The sequence below is a fragment of the Enhydra lutris genome, unplaced genomic scaffold (assembly GCF_002288905.1).
Source record: "Enhydra lutris kenyoni isolate GAN:26980312 unplaced genomic scaffold, ASM228890v2 scaffoldscaffold9, whole genome shotgun sequence".
NCBI classification, from domain to species: Eukaryota; Metazoa; Chordata; class Mammalia; order Carnivora; family Mustelidae; genus Enhydra; species Enhydra lutris.
Genome location: NW_019154093.1, coordinates 20,325,142 through 20,351,530, shown reverse-complemented (window position 1 = coordinate 20,351,530; position 26,389 = coordinate 20,325,142). Strand labels below are relative to the sequence as shown.

General features: G+C 37.0%; 1 protein-coding gene across 3 annotated transcripts in view; it reads left to right on the top strand.

The window, feature by feature from the left end:
* Positions 1-26,389, top strand: part of LOC111142863 (Fas associated factor 1) — a 468,894-nt gene that overhangs the window by 111,658 nt on the left and 330,847 nt on the right. For 2 of the 3 annotated variants that reach the window (XM_022496233.1, XM_022496232.1), the window contains exons 3-4: positions 11,130-11,176; positions 23,991-24,193. In XM_022496233.1, the coding sequence (XP_022351941.1) occupies positions 11,130-11,176; positions 23,991-24,193 (250 nt within the window). Of the gene's footprint in view, positions 1-10,973; positions 10,996-11,129; positions 11,177-23,990; positions 24,194-26,389 lie in introns of those variants that run through there. The other variant, XM_022496235.1, reaches the window with a different exon arrangement.

The window sequence follows — 26,389 nt, the reverse complement described above, 5'->3', positions numbered from 1 at the left end:
ATTTAAGAAACAAAAGAAAGGAAGAGAAACAAAAAAAGCAGACTCTTAAATATAGAAAATAAACCTATTTATCGGAGGAAAGGTGGGGGTCATTAAGAGTATACTTACTGTGGTGAGCACTGAGTAATGTATAGAATGTTGAGTGAACCATATTGTACACCTGAAGCTAATGTAACACTGTACTTTAATTATATTGGAATTAAAAAAAAAATCTTGTTATGACAAATGTTAGAATAAAGGCAGTTCATCTTTATTGAGAATTTTACTATGTATCAAGTACCATTTAAGCACTTAGTGTGTGTTAACGAGTTTCATAAAATCCCAGTGAACAAGTAGGGTTATCGCTTCCATTTTACTGAGGAGAGAACTGGGAGAGAACCTTCTCAAGATTATACAACTGTAAATAATGGAGATAGAAAAAAATGGGTTTCAGGGTGCCTGGGTGGCTCAGAGGGTTAAGCCTCTGCCTTCGGCTCAGGTCATGGTCTCAAGATCCTGGGATCGAGCCCTGCATCGGGCTCTCTGCTCGGCGGGGAGCCTGCCTCCCTGCCTACTTGTGATCTCTGTGTCAAATAAATAAATAAAATCTTTTTAAAAATTAAAAAAAAAAGAAAAAAGAAAGCAATGGGTTTTTGGCTTAAGAGCCTCTACTCCTCACTTTGAGCATATTTAATAATGTGAGATTCTGAAGGATCTGTGCCTTTAGGTAACTTCTATGCCTATATCTATGTCTTTAGGTAACTCCTAGAATAATAAATGGTTTGGGGGAATTAAAAGATTATATATGTAATGTCAGAATAAAGGATTTTTTATAGATCTCTAAAATATTTAAAGTTGTTCCCAAACCTTGCTGTGCATAAGAATCACTTGAAGAGTTTGGGAGAGGAAAAAAAAATCTGGACCCCATTCCAGACTACCTGAATTTTAATCACTGGGAGCAGGAATTTAATATATCTGTCTTTCTAGCCCAGCATGAGGCAGACATTTATGCACCAGTGGTATATAGTATGTAACAGAATAGCCTAAAACAAAAACAATACGTGATAAGGATGAATAATTATGGTGGCTAACATTTGTAGAGTACTTTTGTATTATCTCATTTAATTGTTATAACAAACAATCTTGTATATTAAGTTGGTATTATTACCTCCTGTTTGTAGATGGGGAAACTAAATCTTAGAGTACTTCAGTTAACATGGTCAAAGTCACACAGCTAATGAGCACGTGATAAAACTAGGATTTGAAAACAGATCTGCCAGACTACAGGACATAGAACATCCCATAGTTGACCCCATTAAATTATAGTAGATTATAGATCAGAGAGAACTAAATACTGAATATGAATTGTTACTGTAGGGGTCTTTTTGCTTAAAAAAAAGATAAAAAAGAATATATAAAAATTAATGTTTGTATGCCATCTCCTTTTTACACATTTTCTATTAATGACAGTAGGTCATCGTAGTTGGTGAATTCCCTAAGGGCCAGTTTCACTTTTAAAAATTTGGTTAATGCATATATGTAACTGTAACTGAGATTTGTATTGAGGCTAGGATGTCTATATCTATCTCCTCCTACTTCTCTGATACTTCTATTTAATATTTTCTCTGATTTTACTTTTCCTACATACTCCTGAAATGTTGGCATTTCAGAAGTTCCATCATGAGGCTTTTCTTCACACTATTTCCTCATTTCACATAAACTTAATCCACTCTTAAGACTTCTGCAAAGACTAAAAAATATGGTTTTATAACACATAACATGGACTATATCATCTTAATCATTTTTAAGTATATAGTTCAGTAGTGTTAAATATATTCACATTGTTGTGAAACAGATCTCCAGAATGTTTTCATCTTGCCAAACTGAAACTCTATACCCATTAATCTACAACTTTCCCTTTTCCCTCCTCCCAGCTCCTGGTAACTACTATTCTACTTTCTGTTTCTATGAATTCCACTATTCTAGGTACTTCATATGAGTAGAATTATATGGTATTTGTTATTTTTTGACATTTGCCAATTTTTGGCTTATTTCACTTAACATAATGTCCTCAAGATTTATCCATGTTATAGCCTGTAATGGTATTTCCTTCTTTTTAAAAGCTGAATACTATTCCATTGTATGTATATACTACATTTTCTTTATCCATTGCTGTTAATGGGCATTTGGGTTGCTTCTGCCTCTTGGCTATTGTGAATTGTGCTGCTGTGAATTTTGGTGTACAAACATCTCTCTGAGAACTTGCTTTCAGTGATTTTGGATATATACCCAGAAGTGAGACTTCTGGATCTTTTGGTAGTTTAATTTTTTCCAAACACTTTTTTTTTTTTTTTTTTAAAGAGCATGTGGAGGTAGAGAGGGGCAGGGGAAAGGGACAGAGAGAATCTTAAGCAGCCTCCATGCCAGTGTGGAACAAGACATCGGACTCGATTTCATGACCCTGAGATCACGAACTGACCCTAAATCAACAGACGTTTAACTAACTGAGCCACCAGGCACCCCTTTCCAAATATGTTTAAAGTAGACGACTCGTGACTCCAAAACTTGGTATCTTGATCTCACACATTTTAGATTCTTAACAGTCTATAGGACGTCTCTTCATGCATGTCCCATGTGTACTTCAAAATCAGCATGCCTAAAACTGAATGCCTCAGATCTTACTGTCCTCACCAGCCTGTCCCTTTGCTCATGTTCTTGGGTTCATGGTATACATTCACTTATTCATTCATGTATTCAGTATATGTTAACTCACACTGCTGAGGGATGAGGTACAGTTAGTGTTGAGGACACATCAGTGAACAAAATAAAGTCATTTGGATCTCACATTCTAGTGCGGGAAGACAGATAACAAAGAAGGAGACAAATAGGTAGAGTGTCATGGCTAGAGGAATTCTCTTTTGGATAGAATGACTAGGGAAGATCTCTCTGAAATGACCTTTGAGTAGAAACCTGACTGAAGTGAGGGGGTGAGATATGTGGATATCTAAAGGAAGGGCATTGCAGGCAGTGAGAAGAATAAATATAAGCAGTTTAATGTGGGAGCATATTTTACTTGCTTAAGAAATTGTAAGGAAATCAGATCGACTAGAGTAAGTGACCTCAGGGGTGGTGGAAGAAGATGATGTCAGAGAAGGAGCTGGAGTCAGCTAATGTAGTCTTTAAAGTCAGAATGAGGTCTTTGACCTTTACTCTGATAATATGGGAAGAATAATATGGTTTTGACTTAACATTTGTAAGTACCATGCTGGCTTCTGTGTGAACATGCAGTAAGCAATGGGGCAAAGATAGAAGCAGGTAGACTGGTTTGGAGACTATTGAAATACCAATTCAGAGGAGGGATGGTGGTTTAGACTAGGGTGGTAATAGAAAAGATTGGTCAGATTCTACATTTTAGAGGTAGAATAAAGAATTTCTTATAGGTCAGATGTGGAATGTAAGAGAAAGGAATTGAGGATGACTATATGATTTTTGACTTGAGCTATGGAATTTTGAATTGCTTACCAGTTGTGTTGATTGGGAGGACTGGAGCAGAAGTGGCCTATTCAGTCACCCAAGCCAGAAGCCTGAGCATCATTCTCAACAACTTTCTCTTTTCAGTTCGTATTTCGCATTCTGACCAAATGATATTCCTGAAAGGCAAATTTCAGTTGTAGCAGTTGCCTGCACATTATCTTCAGGTTAAATAAAACTTTAAATACCTGTATTTGTATTGATTCTCATAATTTAACTCTTGCTTACTTTCCCAACTAGCTCGTCCTTGCTGCTTCCTGACCCAAACCTTTGCTGAAGCCACACAAAACTACTTTCCATTTCCGGAACAGACTTACCATAAATAAATAGACAGACAGACAGACAAAAAATACCCCCTTGCCTGGACCGCTCTTACTCTGCTTTTTACCCCAGGAGAGCCCTGCTTTAACACTTGGTTCAAAGTGTTCAAAACACACCTTCTTCCCAGCTTTTTTTTCCTGGCATTCAAATTACTTCCACTCTTTTGCCTCCATAGAGATCATATATATTCCTCTATTGAAGTTTATAGTAAATGGAAGGAAGAGTCATCAGCTTTTGAGTCATACAGTAGAGTACTTGAAGAAGGCTTAGGAAAAGGTTATCACAGTGATTAACATACTTGGGAAGTAGGAATTTGAAAGAACATTTAGAAGAATTTAAATATAGTAGATTGTTGGAAATTATCTGTTACAGATGCTTACAGAAAATCAAATAATAGTTTATGAGAAAAAAAATTTTTCCTTTCTGCTCCAGAAAGAGGAGAAAATTGTGTTAAGCATCTTTTCGAGGCCTCATTGGCTTTCCACCATAATCTCATTGTCTTTCTTTAGAACTCTGCAATTTAGTGTGGACACTTAAATCTACTACTTTTGTTTCTCTGGCCTTTTACTTGCATAGCTGAGGAAGTTTCATCCCAAAATGGACCCTTTTTTTTTTAATAGTTCATTTGATTAACATAATACTAATGAGGTCTGTGAAATAATAGAAAAAATATATATTGGTCTCTCCCCCAGTTCCTGGAACAGAGATCTAAAACCTTTATAACTTCTTAAGTGGTAAGAATCTAGTATTATCTTTTGTTCTAATATTTGGTTTTTGACCTTGGTTCCTGATGTAGAACTACTAAATCCCTTGGAATTTCCTGGGTGATAGGAGTGACTTTTGTTCTATTGAGGAGATTTTGGCACCTGGATAGCTTCAGGATGGGGGCTGATCACCAGAAAGACCAGACCATGATTAGAAGCTTAGAACTATCATTCCTACCCCCATCCTCTATGAAGGGGAGAAGGACTAGAGATTGAGTTAGTGATGGTTCATGCCTGTGTAATGAAGCCTCCTAAAAATCCCAGTAATACACGTTGGGAAGCTTCCAGGTTGGTGAATACATGAGGATGTGAGGGGGGAGAGTGTGCCCAGAGAGAGCATGGAAGCTCAGCATGCCTTCCTATATGCCTTTCTCTAGGTGCCTCTTCTATCTGGCTGTTCCTGAGTTATATCCTTTTATAATAAGTCAGTAATCTAATAAGTAAAATGTTTTCCCGAGTTCTTTGAACCACTCTAGCAAATTAATTGAATGGAAGAGAGGATTGTGGGAACGACTGATTTTTAGCCAGTAGGTCAGAGGCACTGATAACAAGTCTGGACTTGTACTTAGCATCTGAGGGGAGTAGGCTTGTGTGACTGAGCCCTTAACTTGTGGGATCCAATGCTGTCTCTAGGTAGATAGTGTCAGAATTGAGTTAAATTGTAGGACACCTAGCTGGTGTTGCAGAATTGCTTGATGTGTAGAAAACCCACACATCTGGTGTCAAGTAAAATAGTGTTGTTGGTAGTAGAGTATGAGAGTAGAGGAGACACACAGGATAGTGTTTTATCCCCATATAAGGTAAAAGGTAAAAATTCCACAATTCATGGCTGTAGAATGATGGGCCTTTACAGAACTTCTCATTGGCTCTACTCAGGGCAAAAACACGAAGGGGGGATAATTTTGTGAATTTAGCATGGACACTTAAATCTACTACTTTTGTTGTTTCCTCAGTACCCAGAATTGTTCTAGGTAAGTTACTAAATATTTATTGGATGGGTTGATGTTGGAATGAATGAATGAAATATTCAGATAAATGACTGAGATGCATGAGTACTTTGTAAGTACAAAACAGTGTAAAATCATTGAGACTTAAAGCAAACCAAGAAGCAGACTCTTAACTATAGAGAACAAACTGATGGTTACCAGAGGGGAGGTGGGGGGAGGATGGGTTAAATAGGTGATGGGGATTAAGGAGGGCACTTGTGATGAGCACTGGATGATGGAAGTGTTAAATCACTAAGTTGTACACCAAAGCTAATATTACACTGTATGTTAACTAACTGAAATTTAAATAAAAACTTAAAAAAAAGAAAAATCATTGAGAAAAAGGTGGTGTGAATCAATTAAATTTTCTTGAAGAAAATGATTCACATCTGGGTTTGCATCTCCACTAGGCAACAATAGGCATTTCTTTCTTCATGGTCCCATTGCCTTTCATATTAGTTGTTTCAATTAGTTGTTTCATATTAGTTGTTTCAATTAGTTGTTTCTATAACTGCCTGTCCTGGAAGAACATGTCTTGTCATTTTTGTTTTCCCTCTGGTCCTAAAACACTGTGTTCAGGGAATAAAAGAATGAGTGAATTTGAACTGGTGGAAAAGAGGATGTTCTTTATAAAGGATCAGTGTGATTGGAGGAGAGAAAGTCTGGGTTTGTTGGAAGAATTCACTTGATGGCAAGAGCAGAGTTGTGAATGCTAAAATATTAGTACTTTGTGGGTCCAAAGTTTATTTTTTAGGTATTTTGAAATTATTTGACTCTGACATGCCATAGAATAATAATTTCAAATAATTGAACAAAATTATACTAATTTAGAAAGTAATTTTCCTATATTTTAAGTATTTTCAGGAGGTGAAAAAAAATGGTTAATGGACACAACAAAGCCAGTATTACTTGGGCGCCTGGATGGCTCAGTCAGTTAAGTGTCTAACTCTTATTTTTTTTTTTTTAAGATTTTATTTATTCATTTGACAGAGATCACAAGTAGGCAGAGAGGCAGGCAGAGAGAGAGGGAGAAGCAGGCTCCCCGCTGAGCAGAGAGCCTGATGCGGGGCTCGATCCCAGGACTGTGAGATCATGACCTGAGCCGAAGGCAGTGGCTTAACCCACTGAGCCACCCAGGTGCCCCAAGTGTCTAACTCTTGATGTCAGCTCAGATCATGACCTCAGGGTTGTGAGATGAGGCCCTACATCAGGCTCTGTGCTGGGGGTGGAGCCTGCTTAAGATTTTCTGTCTCCCTCTCTCTCTATCCCTTTCCCCTCCTTCTCTGGAGAAAAAAAAAGTAAATATTATTTTCCTAGTTCACAGGCTTTCCAAACATGTGGTATATGTAGAGTTGCCTATACTTTTAATTCTATCAACTAATAATATATATGATTATATATGTAATAAAAATTTATCATTTCTATTTTCATAAAATTCTAAATACTTTTTCTGTTTATAAATTCTTATAACTTAAATGTGTTACGTATTTAGTTTTACTGATCTGTAATAAGTAATTTGGAAATTGGCCAGGTGAGGAGGCTGCTAATAAGAATAAAGCTAATGATATGGGGCACCTAGGTGGTTCAGTTGGTTAAGCATCTGTCTTTGGCTTAGGTCATGATCTTGGAGTTCTGGGTTGAGCCCGCCCCACTTTGGGCTCTCTGCTCAGTGGGGAGTCTGCTTCTCTCCCCACCCCCCAGCTGATGTTCTCTCGCTCTTTCACTTTCTCTCGCTCTCAAAGAAATCTAAAAAATAAAAAAATAAAGCTAATCATAATTCTGTGATGTAATTATTGAAGCATTACTGAAGAAACATCTGGAAAAATGCTGGTCTGTTAATAAGTGATCTGTATTATACAGAAAATAATGAGTAATATAAGGATACTCCTATTTTTATACTTTTCATACTATTTCAAGAGTTAGTTGTACTTACTTTATTTCCCATGTATTTCTTAGCCTTTTATAATTTAATTTTTACTAAAACTTTAAAAATATGTCTAATAATCTCTTCTCAGACCTCATACTATTAGACCATTTTCACATTTTTCAGTTTTGTCTAATCCTTCCTTATAATACCTTCTTTGCCCCTTCAGTGACATATTCCTGGTCTTTTCCCTCATATCTAATCCTTCTATTTTTATTGTTTTGTTTTTGTCTTTAGCTTTCTCTCCTCTATTTCTTATATGTATGAATTTCACAAGACTCTTTGTCTCAACTACTCTTCACCAAAGAAAAAAGCTTACAGGGGGAGGGAATTAAAATATTTTTAGGGCTGTTTTTATTTGCCTTTAACATATATTGCTTTACTGGCTTTGAATTTTTAAATTACTTTGGTTCCATTTGGATATTACCTGAACTGCTTATAGTAAAATTAATTGTTGAATATATTTTTGTCCTTGCTAGAAGGCAAGCTATGTTATGTCCATTAGTATATCTCCATTGCCTAGCCTAGAGCTTGGTATGTAGTTGGCAATTAATACATATTTGTTAAGTAAACAAATGATTCCTACTGTCACTTTGAAGTTAACATGTTCAAAATTGAACTCATATGAAATTTTCCTTTGCTTCTATATCCACTTACTGTTTGATGTCCAGATCAAATGCTATCTCTTTTCTGAGACTTTCCTTAATCTTCCCAAAAATCTCTCTCCCTATTCTAGATTCCTTTTAGCAAATAATACTTTTATTGTACCTTCATTCTGGATTACATTTTACATATTTATGTACAAAATAGGTTGAGGTCAAGGACTAACTTTCTACCCAAAAACAAATACATTATTTAAAATGATCCTAAGGTCTTAGAAAACGAAAGTGGAGGTATGTCACTGATCCTTCTGCATAGTGTTGCCCTCTACGCCATCTTGCTACTTCTCACTTATCTTTCAGTCTTTTTTTTTTTTTAAGGCTTATTTATTTATTTGAGAGAGATAGGGAGAGAGAGAATATGTGTGCATCTGCAGGAGCAGGGGGAGGGGCAGAGGGAGAGAATCTTCAAGCAAACTCCCTGGTGAGCATGGAGTCCTTCATGGAGCTTGACTCCACAACCCTAAGATCATGACCTGAGCCAAAACTGAGAGTCGGTTGCTCAGTTGACTGAGCCACGCAGGCACCCCCACTTATTCTACAGTCTTGAGACATGATTTCATCTAGGAAGCTTTTTGTGCTTTGTTGAGGTGTTGTCTTTGTGTTTTTTTTTTTTTTTTTTTTTTTGGTATTTGTTTTTTAAAGATTTATTTATTTTTACTTTAGAGAGAGAGTGTGTGTAGGAGGGGGCAGAGGGAGATGGGGAAAGAGAATCCTCAAGCAGACTCGCTGCTGAGCACAGAGCCCAACCTGGGGCCTGATTCGAGGACCCTAGATCATGATATGAGCTGAAATCAAGAGTAGGTTGCTCAACCGACTCAGCCAATTGGGCATCCCTGTTTTTGTTTTTTGGTACTCCTCCAGCTCATTAATTTAACAAATAAATATCGGGTGTCATTTAATGCCTGTGCTGTGCTAGGCAACTGGGATAAAGTAATGAACAAAATTACTGTTATCTTGTCTGTCACATAGCCTACAGATAAAAAACAAGTATTCACCAAATAAGTAATTGTCAGTTACTATGAAGGAAAAGCACAGTGTTCTATGTGAGAGTAAGCCTATATAGATGGGGGGTTGATTAAGAAGAATTTTTTGAAAAAGTGTATCTAACAAACTTCAGTTATGATTAAGATTTAGCCAGACAAGAAATGGGGAAAAGGCATTTCAAACAAACATACTATCTTCAAAAGACCTAAGAAAAATAGAATTTGATGCTTTTGAGGAACACAAAGATAGGCCTATTTTGGCTAAGGAAATAGTATTACCTCATTATACAGATGAGGAAACTGAGGCTCAAAAGAGGTTCGATGAGTGTAGAACATATTAAGGTCATAAAATTTGTAAGTGGAAAAGTCTAGGTTCAAATTTTGGACTTTGTAAATCCTTAGTATTCTTTCCATTATACCTTGAATTCCCTAGTGAAAATTTGAACAAAATCTTTCCAAACTCTGGCATTTTGTTTCTTTTCCAACACCATAGAAAATTCTTTCACTATTTTCTATTTTTTAGCAAAGGGGATATTTCTGTGTGGAGCCATTGCTATCAAAAGAAAAGAGATAATTGACCTGGAAGTAGACAGAGATGCTTCCATTGAATTTGTGGCTTTGAAAACTCATTTTAGTATTTGTTTGACTCAGGATTTATGAGCCTCCAGGTTGTCAGGGGTCTGTGGAATCCACTGTCTGTATTTGTGAATATCTTTGTATTTTGCCAGTGGAGCATTACAGCTCTCAAAATTCATAGCAAGCATCTTACCTTCTACTTTATTTCCATTCAACAGAATAATATTGTAAACTTGATCCACTTCTGACAAATAATTTAAGTTAATGTTTCACAAAATACACAAACTCCTTTTGGGAATTGATTTCTAGGCAGCTGATAAAACACTGAAGCATTACCCGCTCCCCCCTTTTTTTTACCCTTTTTCATTTTGATGTGGACTTGGATGGGCAAGGGAAGGGAAGTTGTTATGACACAGAGGCAAAGTTGGAAACGCCAAGTTTTTTCCTCCGGGGAATGTTTGTTACCCTGCAGTGAACTGCCTGCAATCCAGGATGTCACAGCGTGCTTGCTCAGTAGCCTGCAAAAATGCCCATATCATGTTAGTACTGTGCTATGTTCCAAGTAACTGGAGACTTGTTAGCTTAGAGACCGACTTCAGGAATGTTTTATATAAGGAAACTTACATTCCTGTGATATTCCTGTTTCCTTTTGTAACCTGGTACAATCATGGTATTTTGTTTATCAGAGAATTTTTGCCTCTGTGTTTTTTCCTTCTAAATGTTCTTTTTACTAAGAATAATTATAACATAAAAGACTGATTTTATTTCTTGAGTCCATTTTTTCATTTGTGATTTTGTATCTTACTCCTCAATCTGAAGAAGAAAATAAGTTAAAAAAACTTTAAGGTACTTATTTTACTTGTTCTGACATTCTTAAACATTGGTTTTTGTGGGTGTTTTGCTTGAATGAAGACTGTGAAAGTAAACTTTTTATGACTCAAGATTTGGGGATATTATATGCCAAATGCATGTTTTTTGTTTTGTTTTGTTTTGCTTTTTTTTAGTTTCCCAAAATACGGTGTTATCATAGTAAGTAGAGAAATATTTTAGAGAATATTTTGTATTATTAAGAAAACATTTAGTGTTTTGTTTAAATTTTATTTTATTTTTAAAGATTATATTTATTTGACAGAACAAGAGCGCATGAGCAGAGGGAGCAGTAGAAGGAGAGGCAGAAGCAGGCTTCCTGCTGAGCAGGGAGCCAGATGAGGGACTCCTGGGATCATGACCTGAGCTGAAGGCAGACACTTAACCATCTGAGCTACCCTGGTGCTCCTAAAATTTTATTTTTCAAAGTATACTTGTTTTCCTGTACAGTGTTCTCCACCCCACCTGTCTCTGAGCATTTTTCTGTTGTTGTTGTTGTTTTTTTTTAAATGGCTTTCTTTGTTTTTTATTTGCAGGCAGCTATCAATGGTGTAATACCCCAGGAAAATGGCATTCTACAAAGGTATGTTATAAGGTGCTTAATAGTAGGATGAGAATTTAGCCAAGCAAAAAATAGACAGTTGTTAATTTTTTTGTTTAACTTTTTGATAGAGCTTTTGATCTTTGGTGTAGAAGCTCATTAATATAGTTACTGTTCTTCCAGACCATTTTATTATATCAGTTTCCTAAAGTTTCCAACTTTTAACTATATAATGTTATTTCAGAATGAGTGGTACTATTTTAATGGTGGTTTTATTTTATTTTTAAAAAAGCTTTTCAAGGGGATCTTCTAATTCATAAAATGGAAGGAACTGAATCTCAGTACTCTAGAGCATGGTTATTATCTACCTATCCAGGCGTTATCTCCAACCTTGCTACAGTCTTTTTTTTTTTTTTTTTCACTTTTGGTTTCTAAATTAAGTTCATGTTAATTTGCAACAATTTGAATAAGTCCTTAATTGATGAAACTTCCCAAAGCACTGAACTATTTCACTTGAAGAATGCATTGTTAACATGTGGAATGGTCTTCATGGTTTTGTGTCATTGCCAGAGGGTAAAATTGGAAGATGATGCCAAGAGAACTATAAGATAAAAAACCATTCCTTAGATTAGAAATAACTTTTTGTAAGTTTTCCTTCCTTAAAATTAGAGACTAGTTTGGATTAAAAGAGGACGCTATAGAGTCATAGGAGGTAAAACCATTCTCCCTTCCAAGTGTAGTTTAATTACTTGAATTCCCCCCCTTCTTGTGTCAATTCAAACTTTGGCTTGAATTTCGGTGGCTAGGATTTCTAAGTCACTGAAGCATGATCTGCTAAGTGCAGATGAGGAAACAGAAACAGCAGACTAGGAATGAGATTGTTTTGGAGAGGAAGAAGAGTGCTGTTGCAAAACCATCAGAAAATTCACCATGAGCTGCAAAATGTGCTATACTTTATAGGAAACTGTGTATATTTAGAAAGGAAGCAAATTCTGTTTGGTACTTGTACTACCCTTAGTAATTAATAGACCTGTTCCCCACCTTTTTAAAAAAACTGGCAGAAAGAATTTCATCCAGAGTAAATGTGGCCGATTTCCAGAGTCTGTACAAATTTTTTTGTTGTTGTTCAGAAGTGTTCAGTTTTACTGAAACCCTTACCTAGAAAGCAAACCAGGTGATTACAGGAACTTCCTTTATGGTCATTTTTTTTTTCTTGGTTTAGAGAGTTTTAGACTTCTAAATATAGGTCCAGTTTTATTCTTTTTTTTTTTTTTTTTAAGATTTTATTCATTTATTTGACAGACAGAGATCACAAGTAGGCAGAAAGGCAGGCAGAGAGAGGAGGAAGCAGGCTCCCTGCTGAGCAGAGAGCCCGATGTGATGTGGGCTCGATCCCAGGACCCTGAGGTCATGACCTGAGCTGAAGGCAGAGGCTTTAACCCACTGAGCCACCCAGGTACCCCACCAGTTTTATTCTTGAGTAAATTTTATTCCACCTTCTGTGCCAAAATTTTTGCTTGTTAAACCTTTGTGGATTCAGCTTCTGGGTTCTGAGTACATACTGGATATATCTTAAAATTAACAATATTTTGGGGGCGCCTGGGTGGCTCAGTGGGTTAAAGCCTCTGCCTTCAGCTCGGGTCATGATCCCGGGGTCCTGGGATCGAGCCCCACATCAGGCTCTTTGTTCTGCAGGGAGCCTGCTTCCCTTCCTCTCTCTCTCTGCCTGCCTCTCTGCCTACTTGTGATCTCTGTCTGTCAAATAAATAAATAAAATCTTTAAAAAAAAATTAACAATATTTTGCTCTGGGTGAACTGTAGAAATTTCCTCATCCCATTTCTCCTGTCACTGATGACAGTGATGGGAAACATCCCATCTCTCCTGTCACTGATGATACTTTTTGATTAATATTTAAAAGTAGAGATTCAGCACTAAATTGATTTCTAATACTATAAAATTTGGAGTTTAACATTCATTAGAGAGTGGTTTTGTTTTTTTTGTTTGCTTATTTAAAGGAATGAATCATATATGCACAAAAGAAAATCAGTTTTATCTAGCAATAGTCTTCAACTCTCTCCCTTTCTAACTTTGTTCTTTAGCTTTGAAATCACTCTGAAATTGACATAACTAAAAATTCCTCTTGTATATCTCTTAACCAGAGGAAAATGAAAGAGGGTTCTTTGTTGCTTTCTCATTGGCTTACCACTGAAAGTGGAAGATAGGAATGGTATATGTAAGTAGTTAAAAGGGTTTTTGTTTTGTATGTTTGACTTTTATTGTGTAGTCTGTGAATACAGCTGACTTTTAATTTGTCAGTTCATACTTTGACAGAGGAAAAAGCTACCAAAAAGATTTTTTTAAATATGAATTATTTTTGGAGGGAGAAGAACCCAGTCCCTGTGCTTTATAGCTGTTCTTGAAATCAAAATTTTTTGTGAATTCAAAAGTGGGAATATGGTTTTTAATGTATCCATAAAGTTCAAAGTAAAGAAACTAACATTTTATAAAGTATGTAAGGCACTGTGCTAGGTAACTGATTTATTTTTCATTATTTAATACTTCTTATAACTCTTAAGAGATTCATATTTCATAGTGAGGAAACTGAAGGTTAGAGAGTTTACATAGATTTGCCCAAGCTCACAAATGTAGTAGGTGGTAAAGTCTGGTTTGTCTCATTTTAAAAGCCATGCATTTTTTGATACCACTCTGCCCTATTCTAGGTCAGCAAACTAACCATGCCATGTCTTTTTTTTTTTTTTTAGATTTTTTTCATTTGGGTAAAAAAGTTGGAATTTAATACATGTATAAGATCTTTCTCCCATAGCTTTGTTTTTACAGTTACTATTTTAGTTGTAAGCAAGTAAAGGCAGATATTATTATCCCTCATTTTACAGGTAGAGAGAATAAGGCATGAAGTGACTTGGCCCAAATGATACAACATGATGTTGATGGAGTCAGGATATAAGCAAGTCTTCTGCCTCATCCTCCAAGGCTTATTTCACTAGGCAATATACTGCTAATACAACATATTTATAAACTGTGTGACTTATGCTGTCATAAATGTAAGCCATTCAGTCATGAAACATCAAATGTGTGCACGTTTATTTACTACATCTTGGTGTAATATTTTATTTATTAGCATGTTGTCCAGAGCCTTTTTAAACATTATTTTTGGAGACAGTTATTATTAGAAGGAAGTGCTAATGAATTACTTGTGTTAGTAGACAGCATAGGCTATATTTTCTAAAAATGTTATGAATCAGTAGTGTAATTTTCCTCATTGACTAAGTAGGTAGTATTTGTCAACTCACATTTTTTTGACCCAGACAGATACTCTGTATGTTTCTTTGTCTGTTGTTTAATTCATTGAGGAAACCTTGAGAAGACTAGGCATTTTTCTAATTATTCACTGTTAACATTTTCAGAATATATAATGCTGAGGTTTTTGATATAGAAAATATCCATTTTCGCCAATTAGTTTCTATTTATTGTCTTCTCTGGTGCTCATTTAAGAATCTGATTTTTTTCTAAAGACAAATTTATCTTTAAAACACATGCGTGTTTTTGTTTTGTTGTTTTTGTACCTAGAAATTTTACCTTGGGATGGATTTTTAAAAATTGAAATAAACATGTACAGAGTTCCTGTTTACTTTTCTTTGTTCATTGCCTTCCAAGGATGTGTGTGATTTGTAGAGTGAAGTTGAGTAAGGATAAAAACACTCCTTTAGTTGAGGTTTAGATCTAAAACAGATTTCTCCATAGCATTCCCCTTACCAATCAGTGTCTTTTTTTAAAATTATTGATTAACTAGAAGAGTGAGTATATCAGATTATAGAATGGTGTCTTCATAGATGAAAAGTCTTAAAAATACTTTTTTTTGAGTCAGCAATTTTGGATGTCTTTGTATTCTATGGTTACCGTTGAACATTAGTCAAATTGATAGGATCATTAACTGGTAGTCTCTCTTTCTCCCTCCCCCCCTCTCTCTTTCTCTCTCTTTTTTTTTAATATTGCTAGTGAAAAACTCTAATGCAAATTCATCATTTTTAATTATTTTTATTTTTATTTTTAAAGATTTTATTCATTTATTTGACAGAGAAAGACACAATGAGAGAGGGAACACAAACAGGTGGAGTGGGAGAGGGAGAAGCAGGCTTCCTTCTGAGCAGGGAGCCTGATGCAGGGGCTCAATCCCAGGACCCTAGGATCATGACCTGAGCCGAAGGCAGATGCTTAACGACTGAGCCACCCAGGCACTCTCATTATTTTTTATTGATCTTAAAATAGAGTAATTAATAGCCAATACGAAAATTCTCAAATGAGAACTTTTAAAAAAATTCCCTTGGGCTGACAACACATCAGATAGCCTGCTGTGATTAGAAATGTACTGTCTCCTAGAGTTAGGGTTTGGTAAAGAAAAAAAAGCACACTGGGGTGTTTCAAACACAGGGAATTTCATATAGGGAATCAGTTCCAGAAATATGGAGCAGGTTGAAAGTGCAAAATGCGAATACTGAGATAATTCAGATATAATGACATCAGGAAACAGCTGGACCAGCAACCCCAGTTGTGGGTGAGGTGGTCCTGCTAGGCTTGAGGAAAGGAGTGTAGGGCAAGAGCAGATTTAACAGCTGCAGCATCCTCTGAGTAGGGTGGGCACAGCCAGAACTGTGTGGACTGGGTCCAGAGTATTCCAGGAAGCCTGCTCTAGGACAGGTCTGTCTGGGAGAGCCCCCTGCTAACCACTAAAGGGCACAGAGTTGGGGTGCCTGGATCGCTCAGTCATTAAGCACCTGCCTTTGGCTCAGGTCATGATCCCAGAGTCCTGGGATCGAGTCCCAAATCTGGCTCCCTGCTCAGCAGGAAGCCTGCTTCTCTCTCTCCTACTCCCCCTGCTGTGTTCCCTCTCTCACTGTGTGCCTCTCTGTCAAATAAATAAATAAATAACATCTTTAAATAAATAAATAAATAAATAAATAAATAAATAAAGGGCACAAAGTCACTCCTAGTATGAGAGGGAAAAAGGAAAGTGATTGGGAGAAATAGAAGTTAACAGGACTTGGAAGCCCTGAGGAACTGGCCCTAGCAATTTGACCATAGACATAAGAGAAAGAAGTCTTGCTGAGCTGATAATGGTACCTCTGCAAGATGCAGAGGCTAGTTTTGAAGTATTGAAAGAAGCTAGAAGCTAACACCAGTGGCTGATGCTAAAACAAAGTGGTTGTCATTGTTACAGTATGGTCACTGCTAGGTCACTGGTGTAGATAAGATCAATGTGTAGGGCACCTGGGTGGTTCAGGTCATGATCTCAGGGTCCTGGGTTGGAGGCCCGCATCGGGCTCTCTGCTTAGCTGGGAGCCTGTTTTCCCCTCTCTCTGCCTGCCTCTCTGCCTACTTGTGATCTCTCTTTCTGTCAAATAAATAAATAAAATCTTAAAAAGAAAAAAAAAATCAATGTGCAAAACTCTAAGAAGAAAATTTTGTCTGTGTCTGTGCACACACTTGTGTGCTGTTGCATTTTTGTAAGGCCATGATTAATATTTATCAGTTTTTTCTTCCACTCTTTATGTTCCCTCTGCTAGCACCTCAGATAGTCAAGTTTCTTTACTTGGTGGGTCATCTCAAACATTTATTCTTAAAATCCTCAGTGGACCTGTCTTTTTAAAATTGGTTCTAGTTTTCCATTAACTCATATTATTGGACATGCCCCAGAATATAGTCCATTGTATAGCAGCAACCCAGTTTTTTCGTGGTAATCAGGACCTCCCACCTCACTTCATACCCCCTTATTTTGCTAGTTGATTAAGTAATATGAAGAGTACAAAATGGCCAAGTGGCACTCTCAGGTTATAGTTCTATGCAAGTATTGTGGAAATACTACATTCTTTGGAACTGTGATCTGTGAACCACCAGAGCCCAAAGTAGCAGGAAGCAAAAATTCTGTTATTAGGTGTAATAAAAGAAACCACTACTAACACTTAATTCTTATACCCATATTTTCTGACAATATGAGAAGTATCACTGTGTTTTAGTCACTGATACAAAGCATATACCAAGTGTTTTAAGGTGGAGACCCAAGTTTTGAGTATGTTGTCTCCCAGCTGTCTTCAGCAGGACATTTCACTGTTCTGACAAGCTGGATACTTCTAGGTAACAGTATATATGAATGATACCAGCACTACTTTTGCTGTGAAATGAGTTCCTTGGTTAGAATTAGTGTTGTGTGGGGAAGCCTTAGATCAATAAGGTATTCCCTCAAATATGAATGGTGGTGCTGGTAAAAGTATTGCTGTCGGGGAAGTCAAGTCCATATCCAGAACAGTGTCCTTTTAAGGGAGGACATATTGCTTCCTCCTCCATGATAGAAATGATCCATTACCAGATCTTAAAGGAATGATGCCATATTGGCTCAGTTAGTTTCTCTTGTTTGCAGTTTTCAGACAATTTCCCTAGTCAGGGTCATACTTGGTAAGGGGAAATTGATGTTGTACCTATGTCTAATCTCCACTCCTCTTGGCATGGCCTCATTATATAGTAATGCATGGAACAGCCCTAGGGTAGTAAGGGAGAAAAGCTGACTCACATCAACAGAACAATATCATCTTATGCACATTGGGAGTCATCCCCCCCGCCCCGCCCCGCCAGTGGGTAGCCTGTAGGCAGCATTCCCCTCAGAAACATATATTCACATTTTGTGTCATTCTGGAAGTTCTGTTTTCATATCTTTACCCCAGATTTCCTTGCCACCTAATTTTTCTTTTATTCTTTCCAAGTCCCGATCAGCTGGCCAACCTATTATCCATTGTCCTTGGTTGAGTATAGATTTGTACCTCAGGTAATCTCTCTTTCTAAAAAATGTCAACCTGTGGTACAATCCCAAGTGCTCCCCACTAGAAGGCTTTTCTTTCACTACTGTCTTTCTGGGATAACTTGGGGGGCTGTAATGCTTCAGCAGTTTGGTTTTTTTGGTTGGTATGAGCATGAATATTATACAGCTATTTTTTTTCCTTTCCCAGTCCAAATCTTTTCTTCCTCATTTAACTTGGTTATCTCTTATTATTGATGGGAAGTACAAGATATAGCAGCTGGCCTTTTACTTTGACTTGCTTGTAATCACTAGACCCCAGAAACCTCACCAAGGTGGCAGGTTCTCCCCTGCATTTTTGTGGCATGTATCTTCTAATCTCTATCATAAATGTGTCTTAACAAAGCATTCAAATACTTGCTACTTTTCTCTTCAGGATTTGTTCACATTGTTATCAATGTAATGTTTTTTTTGTGGTATGTCTAGGTGATCAAGATCTCTCCAGGCTAGATTGATATGCTAGAGGAGAGTTGACATAATCTTCTTTCTTTGTTTCTTTCTTTCTTTCTTTATTTATTTGACAGACAGAGACCACAAGTAGGCAGGGAGGCAGGCAGAGAGAGAGAGGAGGAAGCAGGCTCCCTGCTGAGCAGAGAGCCCTAGGCGGGGCTCGATCCTAGGACTCTGGGATCATGACCTGAGCTGAAGGCAGAAGCCTTAACCCACTGAGCCACCCAGGCACCCCTTGACATAATCTTCTGAAAAAGACAGTGAAGGTATTTTGTTTACCCTGCTGGGTAAAAGTAAAATGTTTGTCTTGGTGATTGCAAATTAATATAGAGTAAAAAAGTATATGCAAGATCAGTTGCTTCTTGCTACTAATCCTTCCTACATAGTAACCCTAACTCCATGAATCAGGAAGCAAATATGGGATGTCTGCGAGTTACTGAGTATGTTTCTTTCAATTATGCATTCAGAATCTGGAGAAGTTGTTGCAGGGTAGGTTCACAGATGGTTTGAACATGGTATGAGTGGATTTCAGCCCAAACTTCATTTACCACCATAATCTTCCACTTTTATATCCCCAGGAATTAGTATCAATTTAGAGTTAGCATGTAGTAATCCCATAAAAATTTAGATATTTTCCTTTTATCATTACACAAACACCCTAATAAATGGCTGCAGGCCCATTAGGAAAAGTCTTAGAGGAAAATTTCTAATACATACATGTGGCTCTGTTGCATTGTGCTTATGGGAATCAGGGACTTTATGTCTGTGAAACAATTTGTCTTTGGAAACTGGGAGTGAGTATGACTCTCTGCTGCGGTTACAGACATTAGGTTTTAGGCTATCAGATCTAGGATTTCTGATGTTTTTAGACCAAGTAGTATTTTAGTCAGTTGACTTTTAATTTGCTTCCTTAGAAATAATCGTGTTCTGGGGCACCTGGGTGACTCGGTTGGTTAAGTGTCCTACTTTTGATTTTAGGCTCAGATTGTGATCTCTCAGGATCATGAGATTGAGCCCTCTTGGGGCTGGGCATGGAGCCTGCTTAGGATTCTCTCTGTCTCTCTCCCCCACCACGCTTGTCCATGCTCTCTCAGGGTTGGGGGGGTGGTTATAATCATAATAATCATGTTCAGTTAAACAGTTCCAAAGATCTCTGCAGGTTGAAGTCTTCTGATTGCCACTTCTTGTCTATGCTGTCCATTAACTAATTGCTCCCACCTTTTTCTTACTAAATTCTGCCATTTGAACTGAGCACTTTGGGATCTCATACCCATTAAGGAAACTTATTTAGTGGTGTCATCTCCTCAACCTATGGAAGACAGCCACTACAGTTTTTCAAGAATGCAGACCCTCCCTTACTAATGTATTTCTTAATGCTTTAGTGCAGTGTCCTCTGGGACCTCATGGATGATATAGTAGGAGGATGTATGTATGTTTAGATTGTACATGGAAATCCACTTGAGCATTCTTATTTTTCTAAGCATCAGGATTTCTTCTACATTTTGCCAGGAAAGTTTGGGCATTTCATCCTCATTAAATTTAGACTCCTTTGGGACTTAAGTTTCATTCAGTCAACAAGCATACTATTAGAGGACTTACAGCTGCTTAAGCAAACATGTTATATTTGGCCCTATCCAAGCTCTTTTGTTCAAATTCACTTCAAATTCATTTCCTTACCTGTTCCCTAGGTTTTTGATTTATCAGAATCTTATAATATTGGATATAAGCCTTCTCTCAGTTAAGACATTGTACTTATTCTCTTGAAGCATGCCTAGATCTGATTTTAGATGTAGTAAGGAATGGTGGGGGTAGGTTTTGACAATAGGCATCCCTTTTCAAGGCAACAGTCTCAAATGAGAGCATTGCCAGTTTTCAAGCAAGAGGAGGCTAACCTCAGTCATGAGAGGAGAAGTTGTTTCTCTTTACAAAAAAGGTTGGGAGGGACTCTGAGTTCAAGTTTGTAACCTTCATCTCAATCTACTTGGGACCTCTATTCCACATTTTAGGGTCCCACTCTTTCTAAAACAGTGTTGTAATGTTCACAAAAGAAACTTAGAAAGTACATTTACTCAGCTTTCACTGTAGTTATTTAAGCTGCAAAATTAAATTTTGTGTGTGATTCTCAGTAGGATCATACCCGGAGGATGGGAAATAATAAAGTGCTACTTCAAAAGCTTTAGCTTTCTTGTCATGGCTTGAACTGAATGTTAATAGCCCTAAGTGTGTCATTTTCTTCTGTTAAGCTTTCCATTAGAGTCAGAAGCAGCCAGCTCAAAGTCTTTATTTTGTCATTATTGCCACCATAATGGCCAAGTCAAATAATCATTTGTCCCCTTAGGCACTTGTTTTAATAGGTATGTGATCATAATGAACTATAAGTGATAATTTAATTAATCATTATGCCAGTGCATGCTCACTAGTATCCCATTTTCCATTGGCACGGAGCTCATCGGTATATTGAAGGTCAAGGACATAATCAAACCAGTAACTGAATCCCATTTCTGGGACACCTCCATTACCAAATAAATAAATAAATAAATAAAAGTCGGGTATTTCAAGTTTAATATAGAATTGGTTACACAGGTGTGGAGAACTAAAAGAGCAATAAAGTAAAACTGAAGTAACCTATGTATAGTAACTGCTTCAGGAAGTTAGCACTCTCAGGTCTTGGTCAAGGGATTAATAGAACTTTCAAGCTCTGAGGAACCTGTTAGACCTGAGTTAGGATCAGGCAGCTGTGGAATGCACACTGTCTAGCTGCTATTGGTGTCTGAGGGGATGTCAGGAATCTGGTTATATGAATGCTGAAAAAAGCCAGGAGACTAAAAACTAAAGGATGATACTGATAGAAATATATGCAAATAGGAAGAAGGAAGGCTTTTGTTCTCTCCTCCTAACAAATGATCTCTATCTAGTATCCCCTATTTACAGAATCTATTGGGGAAACATATGCCAAAGGATAAACAGAACTTTGCAGAATGCTAGAATAGACAATAGAAGGATGAATTTTGAGTTAAGAAAACTAGTAAGTCAGGGACCAGCCTGTTAATGTTAGCTATTTTTCCGAGGTTCCTAGAAGTTGTGACAAAATTTAGAGATATGAAATATCATTGTACACATTTTCTTCATAGATACTCCAACAGTGGATTCCAACAATGATATTCTTTCCTGCTTTGGACATTTTCTTTTCTATGTCTTACTTCTAAGATTACTTTTCTTGAATCTAACAACTGGGAGAAAGTGTAGATTTTTGCCTTTGGATTAGTGATTACTAGAGTATCTGAACTCTCATCATTATTACCTACAATGAGAAATATTTGGAATCCAAAATACACATATGCAAATATTTATCAGAATCAAAAGTTTTGGGAAACAATACTTGGTTCTAACTATTAAGTGCCATGTACTAATCATTTGTATCCTATCCTATCCTGTCCTATTCTTTAAAAGACAACCACAACGCACAAAATCGATTTTGTAATCTAAATTTGGTAAACACTAATCAGAGCAAAAGTGTGAAGTAAATGTAAATATTTTCTCCTGAGTTGTCATAAGAATAGTGCTTATTTGTGGGTTTTTGGTCATTCTTGTTTTTGTTGTTTCTGTTCAGGTTCCCAATCTGTTGTTTTTTTCCTTAAATTTAGAGTGAGAAGAAAGATGTTTTAGAACTGAGCTTGTAGTTTTGGTGGTGGTGGAATATATGTGCAATAATGACGTTTCAATGGAGGCATTCTTTATGTTCTCTTCTTCTTTACTTCTCCCTGTGAGGGGAAAAAAAGTGACTATATATGATAAACTAAGTGAGAGAAAAATCAAATTCTTTAATAATTATTCCTTTACTCACTGGTTTGTTAAATATTTAAGCACTTTCTCTGTAAAATCTTGAGCTCCAGGCTGAAGATACAGCCATTAAATGAACAAATGTGAACTTTGCCCTTCTGGAACTTCTATTCTCTGGGGGGGGTCTTAAATGTCAGATGATTAATATCAATTATAATTGGTAGTGGTGAGGAATTAGAACCAGTCTGAGGTAGTAAAACATGCTCTGAGTTGAAAAACATTAAATCTGAGATATGAAGGCTAAATATAATTAGCTAGAAGAAAGATGGAATATTGGGATGAGATGGGAAAGAAAGAACATGCTTAGAAGGAATAATCTGTGTTCCTCTATGAAATGAGAAGGATCAAGGTGAAACAGAAGAAATGAAAGGCTGTTGTGGCTGTTAACATAGAGAGATTAGAGATAGCCTAGCAGAGGCTAAGGCTGGGGGGGGAGGTAGGATTTGGATCATATAGGGACTTATACACCTCTTTAGCTCTGTATGAAGAGCAAAGGGGAATATTGAAGAAAATGACATGAAGACATTTATATAATTTCATTTTTGTGATGGTAAGGAATGACATGCAAGGGAGCGAGGGAACAATCAGAGGGATTAGTTAGGAGGCTGTTGTATCAGCCTGTGCAAGAGGTGCTTGTGGCTTGCGGTGTCAGCTTCAGAGGGGAAAGGTGGATAACTTAACTAAAAGATTGTTAGATGGTAAAATTGAAAGGACTGACTAGATATGGGAGTTGTGAGAGAAGAAGTTATCAAGGATAACGGCTAGAAGTTTCTGGCTTGGTTAGCTGATATGAGGAATAATGGAGGGAGGATCATGCTTGGGAAGACATAAATGAGTTAAACTTTGGATATACTGAGTTTGAGATCTTACCAGGTACCAGGCAGTGTGCTAAGCTTTTCATGCATTTATCTGACTTAATCCCTACAAGTATAATTAATTTTCCCATTTAACAAATGAGATAACTATTAAGTGGGCAGAACAAAGATTGTATTTTTATTTTTTAAGATTTTAACATGTTTAAGTGTTATTGAGAAGAATCTAGAAGAGAAGGTGAAGATACTGGAAAGGATAAGTATATACCATAATGTAAAGCTAATTAGAAGATGGTTTTAGATAGAGTGATGTTGCCCCTGTTTTACAGAAAGAGAAAAAGAGTACATATGCTGGTTAGTTGGTGGATTTGTTGTCAAAAAAGTAAGGGAATTTCATCTTGATGGCATCTGCTTTCTATGCAAAGCAGGGGAAAAAATAATCTTTTAAGACTGAGGAGTACAATAGAATGGAGATTTAAGGATGGTTAATTTCTGAGTTTTGTGGAAAGTAGAGTTAATCAAATAATCTTTCAGTGAGCAAATGAAAGCGAATGAAGAAGACACTTCTTAATTCACAAATTAATGTTCTAATAGCATCATAACAATATAAGGCAAAAATCTGATTAAATGCTAAATGATATGTATGATACTGCTAATAGACATAGAAAGACAAGGATGGGAGGGAGAGGGAGAGTAATGTGGCTTTCAGTTGCTAGGGAAGATCCCTTTCAGTTGCTAGGGAGGAAGTAAAACTTTAGTTAGGCCTTGATGCATAGGTAAGTAAATTTGATTGGAAGACCAACATAAGCCAAGTATGGAATGGGTCCTTAGTGGTTATCTGTAATGATTTGGTTGATGATAATCTTTCTCTTTATGTCAATATTTCAGTGACTATGGAGGTGAGACTATACCAGGACCTGCATTTGATCCAAGTCACCCAGGTTCAGCTCCTGCTCCCTCTTCCTCTTCAGCATTTCGACCTGTAATGCCATCTAGGCAAATTGTAGAACGGCAGCCTCGGATGCTGGACTTCAGGGTTGAGTACAGAGACAGAAATGTTGATGTGGTACTTGAAGACAGCTGTACTGTTGGTAAGGTTTTTCCTAGCATAAAGCCTTCATAAATAAACAAACAATTCATTAGGTAAACATTTAGTTTATATTCTTTTCTTTTGAGTTGACTGCCGATAAGAAGGGAAAAAGGCAAATTGAAACTGATATTTTCCATACAGATAATTGTGCTTCATTTTGAAATACTGTGTTGATACTGAGGCAAGTTTGAGAATAATTCTTTTGTTCCACTTACATGGACTGGTATAAGATGCTGTTTTAGGGCAGATGCAAATCAAACTTTTAAGTATATTGCGTGTTGTACTTTATAGCTGAAATTTATTCTGTTTTTATGCTATGGTTAATGAGAGATCAGAAATAAGACATGTTTTCATCATTCCTTCTCCCTGCCAGTTGAATAACTGCCAGTTGAATAATTGCTTCAATACTATACTTTCAAAGGAAACTTAAAGTGTATGGCTGCCATTATTGGATAGATTTTACCTGATTCCTTTCTTTCCTTTCCTTTCCTTTCCTTTCCTTTCCTTTCCTTTCCTTTCCTTTCCTTTCCTTTCCTTTCCCCTTCCCATTCCTTCCCTTCCTTCCTTCCTTTCTTTTTTTTTTTTTTAAAGATTTTATTTATTTATTTGACAGATCACAAGTAGGCACAGAGGCAGGCAGAGAGAGAGGGGGGGCGGGGGAGGAACCAGGCTCCCTGCTGAGCAGAGAGCCCGATGCGGGGCTCAATCCCAGGACCTTGGGATCATGACCTGAGCTGAAGGCAGAGGCTTTAACCCACTGAGCCACCCAGGCACCCCACTTCCTTTCTTTTTTAAGGATTTTATTTATTTATTTGACAGAGAGAGCACAAGCAGACAGGCAGGCAGAGGAGCAGGGGGGGCAGGAGGAACCTGATGTGGGGCTGGATCCCAGGACTGTGGGATCATGACCTGAACCTAAGGCAGACGCTTAACCAATTCAGCCACCTAGGTGCCCCTGTTTTATTAGATTACTATAGACAAACTGTGTTGTATTCATATTTGATTCAGATTACCTGACCCATTAATGTAATTTTGCCTTAAATCTAATTCCAGATATTTCTGAAATTTTGCCTTTGTTTTTTAAAGGAAGATTCTTGCCTAATTTTATTTAATTTTTTACTTGAGGTATATTACAGGGGCACCTGGGTGGTTTAGTAGGTAAAGCATCTGACTCTTGATCTCAGCTCAGGTCTTGATCTCAGGATTGTGAGAAAAAGCCCTGCACTGGGCTCCAAGCTGGGCATGGAGCCTACTTAAAAAAAAAAAGGAAAAAAAAAAAAAAAAAGGAAGAGGTACATTGCAGAGAAAGGCAAAACTGTTAGAATATTGATCATTCTCAAACACTAATCAGATTGTTATTCCTTTACTTAAAGCCATTTAGAAACTTTCCGTTGATTTAGGATGAAATTAAAATCTTTCATCATGGCCTGTAAGTCCCTGGCTGGTCAGGCTCCTGCTACTACATCTCTGGTTTTCATTTGTTACCACTTTCATCCTTGTTCACCATGCCTAAGTGGTTTTGGTGTTGTTTCAAGTTCTTGAATAGGTTATTAGCTCACTCAGGGCCTTTGTACATGTATCTGCTTCTGCCCAGATTTCATTAGTTCATTCATTTTTTCCCATGCTCATTCCCATGCCCCCTATATGCTCTCCACCTTTTTTCCTTCAATTGTGCTTAAAAAAAAAAAAAAGCACATAATATGATATGTATCCTTTTAACAAATTTTTAAATGTACAATTGTTAACTATATGCACATTGTTGTACAGCAGATCTCTAGAACTTTTTCATCTTATGTAATTAAAACTGTATCCATCAAATGGCAACTCCCCATTTTCCCCTTCTATCAGCCCTTGGCAACCAGCATTCTACTTTCTGCTTAGATGAGTTTGACTACTATAAATATATCATAATAAGTGGAATCATACAGTGTTTGTCCTTCTGTGTCTGGCTTATTTCCCTAAGTATAATATCCTCAAGTTTCATCCATATGGTAGCATATTACAAGATTTTCTTCTTTTTTTTAAATGCTGAATAGTAATCCATTGTATGTATATACTACATTTTCTTTATCCATTCACTCATCCATGGACATTTAGGTTGTTTTTTCCTCTTGGATATTATGAATAACGCTGCAATGAACATGGGTTTGCAAATACCTCAAGATCCTACTTGCAATTTTTTTGGTAAATACCCAAA